At 42.6% G+C, this 19,959-nt stretch overlaps 1 protein-coding gene across 1 annotated transcript in view; it reads left to right on the forward strand.

Annotated features, from left to right (window-relative positions):
- Nucleotides 1–19,959, forward strand: part of GRIN2D (glutamate ionotropic receptor NMDA type subunit 2D) — a 1,124,513-nt gene that overhangs the window by 590,074 nt on the left and 514,480 nt on the right. The window contains exon 5 of the mRNA XM_077259507.1: nt 6,019–6,611. Coding sequence (XP_077115622.1) covers nt 6,019–6,611 — 593 coding nt within the window. The remainder of the gene's footprint in view (nt 1–6,018; nt 6,612–19,959) is intronic.

The following is a 19,959-nucleotide window of genomic DNA, read 5'->3' on the forward strand; positions in this document are numbered from 1 at the left end:
GTTGTCTGAATAGACACCTGATGTGATGCAATGTGATAGAAAAACCGCAAATTCCCTCATGGTGTTGTCTGAACGGACACCTGATTTGATGCAATGTGATAGAATCCTGACTAGAAATGAGAGGAAAATTCATAGACGCCGGAATGGCTTGTGCTACTACTGTGGTGATTCTACACATGTTATCTCAGCATGCTCTAAACGTATATCTAAGGTTGTTAGTCCTGTCACCGTTGGTAATTTGCATCCTAAGTTTATTCTGTCTGTAACTTTGATTTGCTCACTGTCATCTTATCCTGTCATGGCGTTTGTAGATTCAGGTGCTGCCCTGAGTCTTATGGATCTCTCATTTGCTAAGCGCTGTGGTTTTATTCTTGAACCATTAGAAAATCCTATCCCTCTTAGGGGTATTGATGCTACGCCATTGGCAGAAAATAAGCCGCAGTATTGGACACAGGTTACCATGTGCATGACTCCTGAACACCGCGAGGTGATACGTTTTCTCGTTCTACATAAAATGCATGATTTGGTTGTTTTGGGGCTGCCATGGTTACAGACCCATAATCCAGTCCTTGACTGGAAGGCTATGTCAGTGTCTAGTTGGGGCTGTCGTGGTATTCATGAGGATTCCCTGCCTGTGTCTATTGCTTCTTCTACGCCTTCGGAAGTTCCGGAGTACTTGTCTGATTATCAGGATGTCTTTAGCGAGTCCAGGTCCAGTGCATTGCCTCCTCATAGGGAATGTGACTGTGCAATAGATTTGATTCCAGGCAGTAAATTTCCTAAGGGAAGACTGTTTAATCTGTCGATACCTGAACATACCGCTATGCGTTCATATATCAAGGAGTCTCTGGAGAAAGGACACATCCATCCGTCTTCTTCCCCTCTTGGTGCGGGATTCTTTTTTGTGGCTAAAAAGGACGGATCTTTGAGGCCTTGTATTGACTATCGGCTTTTAAATAAGATCACTGTCAAATTATAGTATCCTTTGCCGCTGTTGTCTGACTTGTTTGCCCGGATTAAAGGTGCCAAGTGGTTTACCAAGATAGACCTTCGTGGTGCGTACAACCTTGTGCGCATTAAGCAAGGGGATGAATGGAAAACCGCATTCAATACGCCCGAAGGTCATTTTGAGTACTTGGTGATGCCTTTTGGGCTCTCTAATGCCCCTTCAGTTTTTCAGTCCTTTATGCATGACATTTTCCGGAACTATCTGGATAAATTTCTGATCGTTTATCTGGATGATATTCTGGTTTTTTCTGATAATTGGGACTCGCATGTGGAGCAGGTCAGGATGGTCTTTAAAATTTTGCGTGAAAATTCTTTGTTTGTCAAGGGCTCAAAGTGTCTTTTTGGTGTACAGAAGGTTCCCTTTTTGGGGTTCATTTTTTCCCCTTCTGCTGTGGAGATGGACCCAGTCAAGGTCCGAGCTATTCTTGATTGGACTCAGCCCTCGTCAGTTAAGAGTCTTCAGAAGTTCTTGGGTTTCGCTAACTTCTACCGTCGTTTTATCGCTAACTTTTCTAGCATTGTGAAACCTTTGACGGATATGACCAAGAAGGGCTCCGATGTGGTTAATTGGGCTCCTGCTGCCGTGGAGGCTTTCCAGGAGTTGAAACGTCGGTTTACTTCGGCGCCTGTTTTGTGCCAGCCTGATGTCTCGCTTCCCTTTCAAGTTGAGGTGGATGCTTCAGAGATTGGAGCAGGGGCCGTTTTGTCGCAGAGAGGCCCTGGTTGCTCTGTTATGAGACCTTGCGCCTTTTTCTCTAGGAAGTTTTCGCCTGCGGAGCGAAATTATGATGTGGGCAATCGGGAGTTGTTGGCCATGAAATGGGCATTTGAGGAGTGGCGTCATTGGCTCGAGGGTGCTAAGCATCGTGTGGTGGTCTTGACTGATCACAAAAATCTGATGTATCTCGAGTCTGCTAAACGCCTGAATCCTAGACAGGCCCGCTGGTCATTGTTTTTCTCCCGTTTTGACTTTGTTGTCTCGTATTTACCAGGTTCAAAGAATGTGAAGGCCGATGCTCTTTCCAGGAGCTTTGTGCCTGATGCTCCTGGAGTCGCTGAACCTGTTGGTATTCTTAAGGATGGTATTATCTTGTCAGCTATTTCTCCAGATCTGCGACGTGTGTTGCAGAGATTTCAGGCTGATAGGCCTGATTCTTGTCCACCTGACAGACTGTTTGTGCCTGATAAGTGGACCAGCAGAGTCATTTCCGAGGTTCATTCCTCGGTGTTGGCAGGTCACCCAGGAATTTTTGGCACCAGAGATCTGGTGGCCAGATCCTTTTGGTGGCCTTCCTTGTCTAGGGATGTACGGTCATTTGTACAGCCCTGTGGGACTTGTGCTCGAGCTAAGCCTTGCTGTTCTCGTGCCAGCGGGTTGCTCTTGCCCTTGCCTGTCCCTAAGAGACCTTGGACACATATCTCCATGGATTTCATTTCTGATCTTCCGGTGTCTCAGGGCATGTCTGTTATCTGGGTGATATGTGATCGCTTCTCCAAGATGGTCCATTTGGTTCCTTTGCCTAAGCTGCCTTCCTCTTCCGATCTGGTTCCTGTGTTTTTCCAGAACGTGGTTCGTTTGCACGGCATCCCTGAGAATATTGTGTCAGACAGAGGATCCCAGTTCGTTTCCAGATTCTGGCGATCCTTTTGTAGTAGGATGGGCATTGACTTGTCGTTTTCATCTGCTTTCCATCCTCAGACTAATGGACAGACGGAGCGAACTAATCAGACTTTGGAGGCTTATTTGAGGTGTTTTGTCTCTGCTGATCAGGACGATTGGGTGACCTTCTTGCCGTTAGCTGAGTTTGCCCTTAATAATCGGGCTAGTTCCGCCACCTTGGTTTCGCCGTTTTTCTGCAACTCTGGTTTCCACCCTCGTTTTTCTTCGGGTCATGTGGAACCTTCTGACTGCCCTGGGGTGGATTCTGTGGTGGATAGGTTGCAGCGGATCTGGAATCTTGTGGTGGACAACTTGAAGTTGTCACAGGAGAGGGCTCAGCGCTTTGCCAACCGCCGCCGCGGTGTGGGTCCCCGACTACGTGTTGGGGATTTGGTGTGGCTTTCTTCCCGCTTTGTTCCTATGAAGGTTTCCTCTCCCAAGTTTAAACCTCATTTTATTGGTCCTTACAAGATATTGGAAATTCTTAATCCTGTATCCTTTCGCCTGGATCTTCCTGTGTCGTTTGCTATCCACAACGTGTTTCATAGGTCCTTGTTGCGGCGGTACGTTGTGCCTGTGGTTCCTTCTGCTGAGCCTCCTGCTCCGGTGTTGGTTGAGGGCGAGTTGGAGTACGTGGTGGAGAAGATCTTGGATTCTCGTCTCTCCAGGCGGAGGCTTCAGTACCTGGTCAAGTGGAAGGGCTATGGTCAGGAAGATAATTCCTGGGTGGTCGCCTCTGATGTTCATGCGGCCGATTTAGTTCGTGCCTTTCACGCCGCTCATCCTGATCGCCCTGGTGGTCGTGGTGAGGGTTCGGTGACCCCTCACTAAGGGGGGGGTACTGTTGTGATTTTGCTTTTTGCTCCCTCTAGTGGTCATTAGTGATTTGACTCTGGAGCGTCTGTCTTTTCCTATATCCTCACCTGGGCCGTTAGTTCAGGGGCGTTGCTATATAAGCTCCCTGGACCTTCAGTTCAATGCCTGGCATCGTTGAAATCAGAGCTAATCTGTTGTGCTCTTGTCCTCTGATCCTGGTTCCTGTTTTTCAAGCTAAGTCTGCTTCTTTGCTTTTTGCTTTTGTTTTGTTTGGTATTTTTGTCCAGCTTGTTCCTATCTGTATCCTGACCTTTGCTGGAAGCTCTAGGGGGCTGGTGTTCTCCCCCCGGACCGTTAGACGGTTCGGGGGTTCTTGAATCTCCAGCGTGGATTTTTATAGGGTTTTTGTTGACCAGATAAGTTATCTTGCTATATTCTGCTATTAGTAAGCTGGCCTCTCTTTGCTGAAACCTGGTTCATTTCTGTGTTTGTCATTTCCTCTTACCTCACCGTTATTATTTGTGGGGGGCTTGTATCTTGCTTTGGGGTCCCTTTCTCTGGAGGCAAGAGAGGTCTTTGTTTTCTTCTCCTAGGGGTAGTTAGATTCTCCGGCTGGCGCGAGTCATCTAGCGATCACCGTAGGCATGATCCCCGGCTACTTCTAGTGTTGGCGTTAGGAGTAGCTATTTGGTCAACCCAGTTACCACAGCCCTATGAGCTGGATTTTTGTATCTTGCAGACTTACACGTTCCTCTGAGACCCTGTCCACTGGGGTCATAACAGGCATCACTGCCAAAGTCATGCTGATTGTCAAATGGCTCCCCGTGGTTAGACAGCAGAGATCCAGCTGTCAATCAACAATATGTTGGTAGTCACGCCAAGTCAATAGAGCAGAATTGAAGAGACTTTAATGCACTTTGCATGGTCCTAAATAGAATATAATGTTCGATGCCCACTAGGGCCATGGGGTACACGGAACGGGTCAGACGGTTCTTCAGGGAGTTGTCACTGCAGCGGTGACCCGGTCCATGGCCCTGGGCAAGCAATAAAAATGATGAGGGAAAGTTTATAGAGGATTTAACATGACGCCATCTGTGGTGTTCGTCAATGGGTGGCTGACGCTGCTTAAGGAGACTGCTGGGGGCAGCTGGGATGGGTTTGCTCCCCAAAGGTGGAGTGGGGCCCCAGGGCTACTGGGATAGTTTTGTAAGGGATCGTGGATGTTGGGGTGCAGGACTGAGGGTGCGGAATATGACTGGAGGATACAAGGACTGTAGATTCCTTTACCTTTACTTGATAGTTGAAGGTACAGTCCAGGGCATGACTACAGATGATAATGGGGATCCAGGCAGCCTGGAAGCAACTTAGGATCCACATAGCCAGGTGGGTTCGGAGGCCTTTCTACTGCGCTGTTCTCTTAGGTCCTTGCTGCTTTAAGCTCTGCTCAAGTTCCTCTCACTGTCTGATAGTTAGTATAAAACATTACCGGCATTGGCAGACTGCTTGAGCCAATTACTAGTGTTGCTCCTTTGTGGCGGCTCCAGGCTCTGACATGCTGCTGTGCCGCTGGGTGTTAGATGGGCCAGGGGACCTGCAGTCTCCTGCCCTCCAGATTTAGCTGCCAGGACTTCAGTATCCGTGCAACCATGGACTCGGGTGTCTGGTTGCTAGTGCTCAGCTCTGGGGTGAGCTAGGTTACAGCTCCACTCCCCAGGTTCTCCTCGACTTCTCTCCTCTCCCTCAGACTCAGACTGACTAACCATGCATCCAGGCCAGAACTTATAGGGAAGCTCCCCTGAAACAGGTGTTAGAGCTCCCCCTTCTGGCATGGAGTCAGGAAAAGTGTTGGATGATGGTGTTACCTGGTAAGGGGACCCCTCCTTGCTTTCAGGCATGACATCACCCCCTGTGAGGGAGGCAATTGCACTTTGGCAACCAGACTCCTGGGGTGCCACAAATACACCCCCATGGTCCTCCATAAAGTGTAATGCACACCCATTGCCGTCCATTCAATATAATGCACCCCCATGGTCCTCCATACAATATAATGCTCTCCCCAGTATAAAATAGGGGTTAAAACCCTGAATTTAGCTATGTGTCACCTGTTAGGCTATGTGCTGTAGTTTAATTACAATGAAGAGTTTTTGTTTCTAGGACATTATCATTACCCGGACCACAGTCCAAGCAAGTCCTGGTCCGACCAGATAAGCAACTCACTCTCAATAGACAATGTACTTAGGGAGCATTAGTGTGGTTTGGTTTAGCTTCTGAGCTCTACTTCATGCTACATCTAAGAATTCTGTTTTTGTCAGAACTGCTGAACCAATAATATAAGTGGTAAGTCAGATTCTCTGTCTTTTTCTCTACATTATGCTTATCTTAGATTAGGTAGCAAAAACCTGGTGACAGATTCCCTTTAACAATAAAATTGCAATTCTTGTTTTTTTGCAATGCTTATCTAATGATGTTTACGCAGCAGTTGTGGTGCATATAATATTACTACTTTTACTCATATTTTTGTTTTTATTTTTCAGGAAAAAGGTTCCACCTTCCTCCAGTTAGGGGCTTCTACAGAGCAACAACTGCAAGTCATCTTTGAGGTTTTGGAGGAATATGATTGGACGGCTTTTGCGGTGATCACCACATTATTCCCTGGCTATGAAGACTTTGTGGATTACATTGAGTTACTAACTGACAGTAGTTTTATAGGATGGGAAAATCGAGGGGTTTTAACACTCAACCTCACTGATGACCCCAGTGAGGCAAAACTAAAGAGACAATTAAAAGAGATAACTGTACAGGTGCGACTGCTCTACTGTTCTAAGGATGAGGCTGATGGAGTCTTCAAAGCTGCAAGAGAAGCTGGGTTAACTGGACCTGGTTACATTTGGTTTATGGTTGGGACTAACCTAGGAGGCACAGATTACATGCCAGAGCACTTGCCGGTTGGTCTGTTTACAGTTTTGTCTGCTGGATGGAAAGATGACCTCCACAGAAGAGTACAAAATGGGGTTGCCATCATCGCTAAAGGGGCAGAGGCTTTGTACAAAGATTTTGGTTTTATACCAGAATTTAACAATGATTGCAGGGCACCAAACCTTACTCACGGAAGTGAAAATTTGCACAGGTAATATTAACACTATTATTCCTCCTTCATTAACTAATTCTAAATCTTTGACTTGTTATTCGAAATGCAATAGTTAATAAGAATTTAAGACCAGATACCATTTTCATAGAAGTGTCTGACGTTGGCAGTTTTATGACTTTTATAGTTGTATCCATTAGAGTTGAGCAAAGAGATTGACAGGACACTGGGCCAGTAGTGTTGTCGGTAGTTTGTGGCCACCAGACCAGAACTCTACATGCATCACTCTACAATGTTATATAAGAATGGCCATTTGAGATGTTGGCAGGTAGGACAAGGTTTATAGGATACTGGTCCGGTGGCCATAGACTACTGATGTGGCTGATGGGCTAGAGCCTTGAGAATCTTTTTGTTCAACTCTAGTGTCTATTCGTCTTGTTCCCTGCTGTCTTCCAGTTCTGTTTCTGTTCCTATTGTAGTCCACTACTAACATTGAAATGAATTATGAAATATTATTGTATCTTTTCCAAGGACAGTAATACTTCTGACAAAATTACCCCAAAAGCGGATTGAAGCCCATGGTGAATAAGGCCCACCTTGGTTTCAATATCTAATATGCCTTACTTTTGCATTTTTAATTTTGTATTACATAAAAGTGAATATATAGAAATATATTATTCATTAGGTCACAATTCCATTATCTAGGTACCCCATTCATGGACCAGTATGTGAAAACACTAACTTACATGTAAAATAGCTTAAAGAGATTGCCCGGGAAGCTCACTGGTTGCTGTTAGCTGATGTCCAAATGTAAAATAATAAAAGAATCTAACTTAATTTTGAATACCGCACCAATAACTGATTTTAAAGATTAGTTTGGGAGACAAAAGCGCACATACAAAGGGCAGTAAGGCCTGATCAGGTTAGTGAAAGGCGGGAGTATGTGCTCTCCTGGCAAGTGTTGTGTGAAGGCACCACACCTGTACACACGTGTAACTGCTGCTGCCTGGTGGTTGGAGAAGAAAACAATAATAGAGGAGGATGATATCATGTTGAACCTGCTGTGTGCTGTAAATGAGAAGTCTTTCGTGTTCCAAAAGGTTTATTATTGTTCCAATGTGTTTTGGCGCTTTTCTCAAGTTAAAAAATTCTAGACTCCTCTTGTGGTCCTGAAGGCTCCACTTCTGATGTCTTTTTGAAAAGGCAGAGATTCTTTCCTCTCTTTTTGTATGAAGATTATCGTCCGTTTGTCCAAGTTCATCAGCTTATCCAGCCTATTTTATTTTATCCAGCTTATTTTTAGCTACTTGTAGATCAGCAGTCATGAAACTAATGGAAGGTCTCTAACTCATTTTACTCACAACCCTGAGTTCATTCTAAAGATGACAAAACCCATCGGTAATATTAATCCCTGATAGTTACTGGCAACTGGACAAATCCTTAGATAAACTCTCTACATTACCATTAGTAACCTTATACGCAGTATATTTCAATATTTTAAAATGAGTTCTAGATTAACTGACTGAAAAGGCAGAAAATTGGCAAATGAGGTTCGCCACCGACAGGTAGAAGAAAATTAATTTTTAATGCAAAATATATGCAGAATATTCATACTCCTAACCAGGGGCTTAGCTAGGCTCTTAGATCAGGGCCACAGGGTTTGCCTGACTCCGCCCTGTGTAGTACGCCTGTATGATCACCTCGGTAGCTCCTCCTCCAGCTCTCTGGTCCTCTTCTTTTGCGCCAGGTACAATAGAGGATTTATCCGTCCATGTGCAGAGTGACTGTGAAGACAAAAGAAAAAATCCAGCTCACCATAGTTGTAGTCCCTGGAGGCTCGGAGCACGGAAACACTGTGTCAAGGCGTGAGGAATGCAGGAAATAGAAAAAAATCCAGCTCAACGAGGTGGTGAAAAAGCAAAGTCTTGGTACTTTATTCACTTCATATCAAAAAATAGAGGATAAAACAACAGCACAATATAATTAAAAACACTATCTACGCGTTTCTGGTGACATAGCACCCTTAGTCATGATAACTTTAGTGCAGCCTGTTCTATGCTTTTATGCTAGCCAGCATAAAAGCATAGAACAGGCTGCACTAAAGTTATCATGACTAAGGGTGCTATGTCACCAGAAACGCGTAGATAGTGTTTTTAATTATATTGTGCTGTTGTTTCATCCTCTATTTTTTGATATGAAGTGAATAAAGTACCAAGACTTTGCTTTTTCACCACCTCGTTGAGCTGGATTTTTTTCTATTTCCTGCAGAGTGACTGTACAGTGCCAATGAGGAGGCTGAGGGAGCAAATAGCTGTTCAGTTCAACAAAGCCCCAGCTATGAGTAAAGGGAGACAAGTGCAGCCCGCTCCCATCTGCTGTTCATACACAGGAGTGCCCTCCCTCCCTGTTCAAAAATTGCATTGAGATGTTTACAGCATAGTTACTACATCTGTGCACTATAGTCTCATAGCATTTACAAATCTGTAGGTACACTACAAAAAAAGGGGACGTTAATACATATTAGTTATATGTTTTTTGTTTTTATTTTTTAAAATTTTCTGATCTGTTTTTTTTTTCACTGTGATAACCTTTTTATTGTGTCTGCCATAAAGTTACAGTAATACCTTTAAATTAGTCATTTGGTGAAAAAAGAGGCTCCAAATGTATTAACCTCTTATTGACCTCTGATGTACATTTTTGCCACAGGTCTCTAAGGGCTTTCTGAAACTGGCCCAGAAGCAGAGCTCAATTCATATGCAGCAGTTTCTGGCTGTACTGCTTAGCTAAAAACTGCCTTTAACTGCAGAAAGCAGAGATTGCTCTGATTTCTGAAGTTTATCCATTTTAATGCTGCTGTCAATCAATGAATAACAATTACAAGGAGCCGATGGGTTACCATGGCAGCAAGTAAGTTTAGTGTAAGCAAACAATTGAAAGTTCAGCTCTCCTAGGGTTACTAAAAAAAAGTAAAAATTGAAAAAAAGTTTTTCAACCCTTCATGACCTTGGGATTTTCCATTTTTTGCTCCCCTTCTTCCCAGAGCCATAACTTTTTTATTTTCAGTCAATTTAGCCATGTAAGCGCTTGTACTTTGTGGGACGAGTTGTACTTTGGAAAGACACCATTGATTTTACCAAAAAGTGTACTGGAGAAAGGAAAAAAAAAGTGTTCCAAGTGCGGTGAAATTACAAAAAAAAGTGCAATTCCACAATAATTTTTTTCTTTTGCCATGTTCCCGAAATACTGACCTGCCATTATGATTCTCCAGGTCATTACGAGTTTGTCGACACCAAACATGTACAATTTTTTTATTATTTAATTGGTGAAAAAAGCTTGCAAAAATTGTAAAAAAAGTAGGCTCCAATTTCCAAGCCCCATAGAGTCTCTATTTTTTGTGATCTGGGGCTGAGTAAGGGCTTATTTTTTGTGTGCCGAGCTGACATTTTAATTGACACCATTTTGGTGTAGGTATGATGTTTTGATTGCCTGTTATTGCATTTTATTGCAATGCTATGGCGAGCAAAAAATGTAATTCTGACATTTTGATTTTTTTACTATTTTGCTGTTTACCAGTCAGATTCAGTTAGTTTTTATTTTGATAGATCGGGCATTTCTGAATGTGGCAATACCAAATATGTGTATTTTGTTTGTTTTATTGTTTTGATTTGAATGGTGGCAAAAGTGGGGTGATTTGAACTCTGATATTTTTAACATTTTTGTAATATTTTTTAAAACACTTTTTTTCACACTTCTCACTGATTTTCAATAGTATCCTAAGGAGTCTTGAAGCTGCGATCATCCAATCGCTTATGCTACACATAGCAGGGCTCCAGCTCTGCCATGTGTAGCAAAAATGATTGTCTCCTGTGAACACCGACCGTTGCCATAGAAGATCTGCAGTAACAGGCATAAGGGTCTTCTGCAGATCCCCAGCTGTCATGCCAACCCATCTGTGCCCCATGATCATGTGACAGGGTTGCCAATGTGAGAAGTTTGTGGCGCACTTCTTGTAAGTGCAAGTTATAGATTGCCAGCGGTATTTAACAAGTTAACAGCAAAGGGTGGATCGCGAATCAACCCACGGCTGATATGGGCACATGACAGCTAATCAAATCAGCTGTCTTGTGCATCAAAAGTTTTGGGCTCAGTGCCAGAGCCCACATGAAAGGGAGGGAGGGGACCTATGACGTACCTACACATCATAGATTATGTAGGAGTTAAAAATTAATAAAAGCTGTACCTCCCTTTCCCCCATTCGAAAAAAAAAAGGTTTAATATCGTCATTACTAAAAATGTCTGATCTATCAAAATATTGAATTATTTAAACCTTTTGTTAAATACAGAGAAGAAAAAAAAAACAAGTTGCTTGAATTGCCATTCTTTTCTCACCGTATCCCCCCAAAAAAGAAATACAAAAAAAAGAAAAATTACATATGTACCACAAAATAGTATCAATGAAAGCATAAAAGCATCAGCTGATGGTGAAAAAAAAACAAAACAAAACCTCACTTAGCTCTATATATGAAAAATAAATGGGTTGCAGGTCTCAAAATATGGCGACGCAAACCTTTTTATTTATTTTTTTAACCACTAAAATGTAAAGAAACCATATAAGGTGGTGTGCACACATTTAGTTAAACCTACTGCAAATACTGGAGTATTGGCAGGAAAAACATTGTTTACTTTCACATTGCATTTAGTGGCCCCATCACGGCATATATCCGACCCCCCACAAAACGGGTTCGGACATATGCGCTGATGGGGCCGTAGACACTATTGTGATGGCAGAGTGAATGAGAGATCTGGCTTGAACTTTTTTTGCGAGTGTATATCTACTGGAGATGGACACTTCTGAAAATGATGTACTTCAGACCTCACGTATGCTCTGCCATCACTAATACCCTATCGGCGCTTATGTCTGAAACCTATTTCGTGGGCGTGGTGTGATTGGGGTTGGATGCATGCCCTGACGGGGCCACTAAACGCAATGTGAAAGTACCCTTAGAATATATACATATTGTTGGCTTTTTCTACAGTTTTACCCATTTATTTGAATAATTGGGAAATGCTGAAAAAATTGACATGCTGCCGATTTGAAACTGCTTGAAATCTGCAAGTAAAAAAAGAAGCAGTGTGTGCATGAGACTTTAGAAATATTCAATATTCTGCTAGAATTCACTGCATTTTGTCCATAACAAAAATACATGGCAAAAAAAGCAGTAAAAATGCAATGTGTGCACATACCCTGAGTTTGGTATGGGTGTTATTGTATTGACATTTGAGAAAGATTTTTGCCAAGATTTACTGCAAAATGGACACTAAAAATAAACCATAAAAATATAATAGCGGCATTGCATTTTTTTTCACTACTTCATCTTACATTTTTCCCATTATTTCTAAAATATTATATGGTAAAATGATTGATATCATTCAAAATATCATCCTGTCCTTGAAAAACACCATATGGCTAAAAATAAAAAGTAAGGGCTCTTAGAAAAATGGAGGAACTAAATATAGGACAAAAATGCCCGTGTCCATAAAATAAAAGGTGTTGTGCCGTAGGCCAGGGGTAGACAACTGTATTTCATGGTCCATGTACAGTGCAAAATTCTTGGACCATCCACAGATCTCCTGCCCTCAACTCAGGAGCCTCATGTATTCTCATAAGGTTTAGTCCAGGTTCAGAGACCAGCGATCGGACTGGGCATTGTGGTCCATTCAAGGACCGTTTCATATTGGCCTCGGGCTACGTCACACCTCCATTCTGACATTACATTCGCCTTTTCCTTTTCTAGAAACAAACAAATGAAATTAATGTTTGAGTAAAAGAAAACATAACACAAAAAACAGCAAAAATGCCCCAAAATGTGTGTTTTGAATGCAGCGTCTTTATTGCCAAAAGATCAGAAAAACCACAACAAAAATGCTGCCTGTGAGCCTAGCATAACATAGGCTATGTTAACACGTCACATTTTTGCTGGGGTTTTTTGCAGCTTTTTTAATGCAAATTGAAAGCTGTTTTTTACAGTACCAGGAAAAACTATGAGTCTTCAAAAAGGAATAAGAAAGTGCAAAAATTCGACTGATTATTCTGTAGTGTTTTTTGGAAAATAAAACTAACTTTATTAAATGTACTGTAGACAAAGTACAAAAGCTTAATCTGCACAAAAATCTCTGCAAAAACATCTCAAATACTGAAAAGTGGGCTTTTTTCAATGCAACGTTTTTAGTGCGAAGAGAGCAAATTTTGGCTGCTGAAAAATGCGTAAACATAGACTAATAGTTACAGAATGCAGGTGAGAAGGTAATCTATAATAGCAGATCTATTAGGCTACTTTCAGACATAGCGCATTTTTGAGCGCTATTTTGCGGGCGCTTTTCAAAAATGCGCAATGTCATTTTCGTCTGCCGGCAAAGTGAATGAGAAATTCACTTTGCCGTTCAGACACACCGCAAAAAAACGCGGCGCTTTTGTCTGCAAACACGCTGGCGTAAAAAGAATTGACATGTCAATTCTTTACGCAGCGGCGTGTCTGCGTATCCCCATAGGGCCCCATATTACCGTCCACACACAGCGCCTTTGTCCTGGGTGTCGGCGTCTTTGTACGGAGGGGTTGACACCCAGGACCGGACGTGACGTCGGACAGGAAGAGGGAAGCCCCCGCCCCCCAGTGAAGCAGCATGGAGTCCTTCAACAGAATGAGCATAAACGTGGGGCTGCTGATCGATTTGGTATGTGTGTGTGTGTGTGTGTGCATGTGTGTGTGTGTGTCCCCATGCGACGCTAGTGCCACCATTGTGCTAAGTCGCCATATGGGACTACTACTCCCATCCGGTATTAGGATGGGAGAGTTGTCCCTGTGTCCAGCGACTTAGCACAATTGTAAAGTTACACAAAACACCTACACACAATACACATACATGACACACAGTACAGTACATACAACACATAACATAGAGTATATACTCACCAACAGCACACTTGTAGGTGAAGCCCTCGATCCTCCAGGAAAAAATCCAAAAATAATAAACCAAATTCATACTCCCTGTCCGCAGAATCCATAAACCGAGTGTCCCACGCCGATCCCCTGCTCTCCGGCGATACACTGCCAGGAGCGAAGCTCCTAGCAGTGTATCGCGTACTGTTCCGGAGTTCAATGGCTCCGGCGTCTCGGTTAACAGCAGTACAGCTGCGTTGAACTTTCCCACGCAGCACTGCCGTTAAGCGAGAGTGCCGGGATCAATGACCGCCGGTAAACTCGCTCGCGCATGCGCAGTGACACACCGACAGGAACTATGGCTCCTGTCAGTGTGTTGCTGCAGCCGTGGAGAGCAGACATATCTCTGGATGTGTCTGTTCTCCATGGAAAATCTTGATACGTGGCACTTAAATACGTGGCAATTAAATACGTGACACGTGGCACTTATACGTGATACGTGTCACTTAAATACGTGGCACTGAAATACGTGATACGTGGCACTTTGATACGTGGCACGTGTCACTTAAATACGTGGCACGTGGCACTGAAATATGTGGCACGTGGCACTTTGATACGTGGCATGTGGCACTGAAATACGTGCCACGTGGCCCTGAAATACGTGGCACTGAAATATGTGGCACTGAAATACGTGGCCCTGAAATACGTGGCACGTGGCACTGAAATATGTGGCATGTGGCACTTTGATACGTGGCACGTGGCACTTTGATACGTGGCACGTGGCACTGAAATACGTGCACTGAAATACGTGATACGTGGCACTTAAATACGTGGCACGTGGCACTGAAATACGTGGCACATGGCACTGAAATACGTGGCACTGAAATACGTGATACGTGGCAAAGAAATACGTGGCACTTAAATACGTGGCACTTAAATACGTGGCACTTAGGCTATGTTCACATTTGCGTTGTGCGCCGCATGCGTCCTTTTTTTGATTGATTTTGGACGCAGCAAAAATGCAACTTGCTGCGTCCTCTGCGGCCGGATGCGTGCGCTGCAGTGACGCATGCGGCGCAAAACGCAAGTGCGACGCATGTCCATGCGCCCCCATGTTAAATATAGGGGCGCATGACGCATGCGGCGCCCGACGCTGCGGCGCAGACCGCAAATGTGAATGTAGACTTAAATAGCTGGATAGAGCTGGATCCGCGGGCTGTGATCTGGCCTACGCTCAGCACTCTGCGGAGCGCTGTCATTCAAAACACGTCCACTCATTTTGGTGTTTAGTCCCAAAATGGAGGATGGAAGAAGAAAAGGGTTGGACAAGGAAATGACATCATTTCTTTTTTTTTTTCCCCCACTGCAGTTAAAGCTTTATTTGTGTCAAACACAGACAATCTGCAGAGAAAACTGCATAAAAAACCGCACTAAAAACCGCATCAAAAACCGCATCAAAAACGCACCAAAAACGCACCAAAAACACACCTGCGTTTTCTGCCAAGAGCTGCGGTTTTTGTCCTGAAAAAAAAGGATTGAAATCAGGATCGTGTGAACATACCCTTACCGTACAGGGTTACGAGGGGGGGCGTCTGACTGACGCCTGCCCTAGTAACCTGGGGTTAGTGACAGTGGGGTTAGTAAACCCCAGCTGATGTCTGTTCCGCTTGCTGAGGCGTCTTTGGCTCAAGGCCATTGCAGCTGGCAGAATCGACATGATGTTAACTCCAGTGTGTATTGTATTCTGAGTCATAAAGACAGGAAATGACCTCAATGACTCTTTTTTTTTCCCCTTTTTTTTTTTTTCAAACAAACTTTATTTTCAGTACACAATGCTGAAAAAAATGCAGCTGCAAAAAACGCAGCAAAAAACGCTGTGTGTGAAAGCAGCTGCGTTTTTTGCCTGCGTAAAAAAACGCAGGTAAAGCAGCAGCAAAATACACGCGCGTAAAAATACGCAGCAAATACGCTGTGTGTGAAAGTAGCCTTAGACTGACAGTTTTTGCCAACATGATTCTCAATTTTATGAACAGCAGTTTATAGGCAACAAGCTTTTTTCCAACATGTTGCACATATCTTTGCACTTTGCTTTGGTTCTGTTGGCATGTATAATTACTGTGTTATCTTTGGTGTTACATAGGACTGCAAACAACATCTCCTACATCTTCTCTACTCAGAGTTATCACCGTTGTTTTCTGTTGTGTTACATAAGACTGCAGATGATATCTAGTATAATACCTGTACTCTTTGAGTTATCACTCAGTGGTGTTGCATTTTTGTTTGGCAACGTTGCAGAACATTCCTTGAGGCCTGGACCATTGATCTTTTCTGACTCTAGCAACACCTCTGCTATTAACTCTTGAGCAATTATGCATTGATATAAACTAAATTACAGCACTCAAAGTGAGTCAGCTGCATCAAAACTAGCATGATATTCTCTTCTATTTAGAAGGATATGGAGTCTAGAGTGGAAGATACTATTGTATTTTATGTTTTTCATAAAATATGATATATTTCCAAAAATATGTAAATGTCTTTTTTAAAAAGCAACATAGGTATTTCCTTGAAGAAATACAATATACTTAATCCACAAATCTAGGTTTCCCCTAAAAATGCAGTAAGTTTAGTTTTTGTGCATAGTTTGTTTAAAATATAAAATTAAATGTGATACTACAGGGTTAATCTTTGAAAAATTCTGCCTATATCCATTCTGTCTTCTTCACCCAATTGGGATTTTTGGCATGGCCCATAACAAGATAAAGGGTTGAGAAGAGTCAGTAGTCAAATGAACAAGAATACTGAGAAAACATTGATGGATCAACAATTACTTATTAATTATATGTTTCAAAATATCAAAATTTTATGCCAAGAACATGTACCAAAGAACAAACTTGAAGAATCGACCTGCAGTGAAATAATGAACAGCTGTTGGTTTTGGAAAGCAAACCATATTTTGATTTCCAAGGCTTTTTTCTCTTCTCCAGTAGCCCAGAGAATTGTGTTTGTCTCCAGAGACCACAGACTTTTAATAACATTCTATGTACACTGAATCAAGCTTAAAAGCCTAACATGAAATGTCAAAACTGTCACTGAGAGTTAAAGGGCAGCTTAGGGAGCAAAGCCGTAAATAGCGAGCATTAAGGTATTTACGATAATGCAACTTGACTGAGAATGAAGCACTAAAAGAAACCACCTATCTTATCAAGGAAGGGTTTGTGTCCACACTTATGATAGCATAATGCTAGGATTTGTCATGAATGTTCAGCCATTAGGCAATGGTCGAACATGAGATCTCTGTAAACAGTCAAGTAAAACTTAGAAATTGTAAAGCGTGAACCTAAACTTCACTTTATTAATTGGTTGAGATCCAGTTGGCTTTTTATGATGATGATGTCATAGTTGGTCATTGACTTTTATGTGGCCACCAAGTAAAACAAATGGTCAGGTTGTGCCACCCTGAAAAAAATACCGCAACCAAGGTGAATTGTTGTGCTTTCATCTCTACATTATTTTATTGATTAACAGAAATCATAACTATTGAGCTTCTGCTGATCAGAGAAGGCCAGGAATTCATAACTAACCTATATATATATTATATATATATATATATATATATATATATATATATATATATATATATATATATATATATATATATATATATATAATGTAAAATGTAAAAAAAAAAGAACATCAGCTCCAATAGGATATCAGAAAACATGAGAAAAGACGTTGCAGGGAAAATATTGGTGGCATTTTCCTAAATCATCTCCTGACGATATCTAAGAGACATCATGAGCACATATCTTTGGGTTGTATCTGTAGACTTTCTGTGGTGTAATATGCTACTTAGCTCCATTCAACATATTTATTATTTTTTTACAAAATATTACAAAGTGTAATTAACGTGTTCTGTATAAGATGATTAAAAACAATCATCTTGTTCAATGACTAAAGTCTTAAGTGTGATGAGTCATCTTTTATGGATGAAAGCTAATGGGCTATATCCATGATCCATAATATACCATTACTAAATGCTATATTATGCAGAACAGTATAATGGATTTCAGGTTTGTGAATCAGTAGCAAAGAGCTTTAATTATGGTAAAAAGTGCAATCCACCAATTTCTGAAGACTTGATTTATAAACCACCAGACCCGATAATTAATGTCCTATGTTGAAAGTGGCACTATGACTAGGAATTGATATCATAGGATGTTAAATATAGTCATACATTATAATGGCAATTTACTATGCAAGAGGTTATATTCTATGTGATTTCTATCGTCACATGAATGTCTTTTTTTATAGTTTTTTTACAAAACCGCGCTTAGTAACCCGATGTTTACCCTGGTTACCAGTGTAAATGTAAAAAAAACAAACACTACATACTTACATTCCGGTGTCTGTCGGGTCCCCCGGTGTCCGCTTCCCTGCACTGTGTCAGCGCCGGCTGGCCGTAAAGCAGAGCACAGCGGTGACGTCACTGCTCTGCTTTAGGGCCGGTGCTTACACATTGCAGGGAAGCAGAACGCCGGGGGACCCAACAGACACCGGAATGTAAGTATGTAGTGTTAGTGTCAAAAGCAGCTAGACACTCCAGTAACCTTAAGACTATGTGCACATGTTGCGGTTTTTACCGCGGAACCGCAGCGTTTCTGCAGCTGCGGGTCCGCAGCAGTTTCCATTGCATTTACAGTTACATGTAAACCTATGGAAACTGCAATCCGCTGTGCACATGCTGCGGGAAAAACCACGCAGAAACGCAGCGGTTTACACTCCACAGCATCTCACTTCTTTGTGCAGAATTGCGGCAATTCTGCACACATAGGAATGCATTGTTCCGCTTACTTCCCGCATGGGGCTGTGCCCACGATGCGGGAAGTAAGCGGATCATGTGCAGATGGTACCCGGGGTGGAGGAGAGGAGACCCTCCTCCAGGCCCTGGGAACCATATTTGTGTAAAAAAAAAGAATTAAAATAAAAAATAATGATATACTCACCTCACCGTCCGGTCGCAGGGTTTCTGTGCGAGCAGGGCCTGCGATGACGTCACGGTCACGTGACCGTGACATCACGAAGGTCCTTCTCGCACATCATCTTTGGAACCGGACCGCCGCGTGCAGCGCCGAGGAGATCGGGACGTCAGAGAGTAAGTATATAACCATTTTTTAATTATTTTTGACATTACTATTGATGCTGCATATTGCTGCATATGCAACATCAATAGTAGGAGTAAGACAAACCGCGATAAATCTGCAGGGATAACCGCAGCGGTTTTGCCCTGCAGATTTATCAAATCCGCTGCTAGAGAACCCGCAGAGGACCCTCTCTACGTGTGCACATAGCCTAAAAGCTTCTTTAAAGGCTCCCTTAAGGTTTTCAGGCCTCACAGTTGCCAGGAGACCTGGTGGCTATGAACTCTTGTAACCTTTCTGGTTATCTGAGTTCACAGCCACCTTGTCTCACGGCAATTCGAGTGATGGAATTATGAATGTCGGCATGCCGGACTCGCGGTCTCTAATTTGAGAAATGGCAGATGCTAACTGAAGTGGCATAAGTAAGGTTATCTCAGTTCATAGCAGATGGCTTTCACGCTGTGCAGTGCCAATACTGGGCTGGACTGATGTACGACTGCAAATCCGGCTTTCTGCACTCTGGCACGCAACTATCTGGCACTTGACCTACTAGGGGACTCAGTAGCTGTGAATTCAGGAAACCTTAAAGTTTACCAGAGTTTATAGCCACAGATCGTCTGGCAGTTGTGAGGACCAGAAACCTTATGGACCCTTTGAGGGACGCTTTAAGGTTACTGGAGTTTCCAGCTGCTGGAACACCTGGAGGTTGTGCACTAAGGGTACTTTCCATTTGCATTTTACTGTCCTTGTTAATAAATAAATGAAAAAAAAAACTGGTGTGCCTGCCTATTTTTATAGCCAGCTGATGGAAAGCAGATAGCTGGGGGCTGATGTTATTAGTACATGAGGGGGGCAATATCCATAAAGGTTCCCAGACTATTAATATTAGCCGGCAGTTGTGTGCGTAGCCTTTACTGGTTATTAAAATGTGGGAACAAAAAGTATATGTGGGATCCCAACTATATTTAATAGCCAGCAAAGGCTATGCAGACAGCTGTGGGATGATATTATTAGGCTGGGAAAAGGCCATGGATATTGGCCCCCTCCCAGACTAATAACACCAGTCCTCAACCATTCCAGAAATGGCACATCCATTAGATGCTCCATTTCTTTACCAAAGCCTCCTACTTTCCCTGGTGCATTGGCAAGTGGGAAAATGGTTTTTGGGTTGATGTCAACTGTTTTATGTCTGCTGACATCACGTCCATGAGTTGGTAATGGAGAGATGTCAAAAGTAAGTAAAACACACACAGAGAGAAAAGTCCTTTAATTAAGCAAATCAGTCCCTGACATATTACTTTATTAGCCTAAAAA

Source organism: Ranitomeya variabilis, chromosome 4 (assembly GCF_051348905.1).
Source record: "Ranitomeya variabilis isolate aRanVar5 chromosome 4, aRanVar5.hap1, whole genome shotgun sequence".
In the NCBI taxonomy this organism is placed as follows: domain Eukaryota; kingdom Metazoa; phylum Chordata; class Amphibia; order Anura; family Dendrobatidae; genus Ranitomeya; species Ranitomeya variabilis.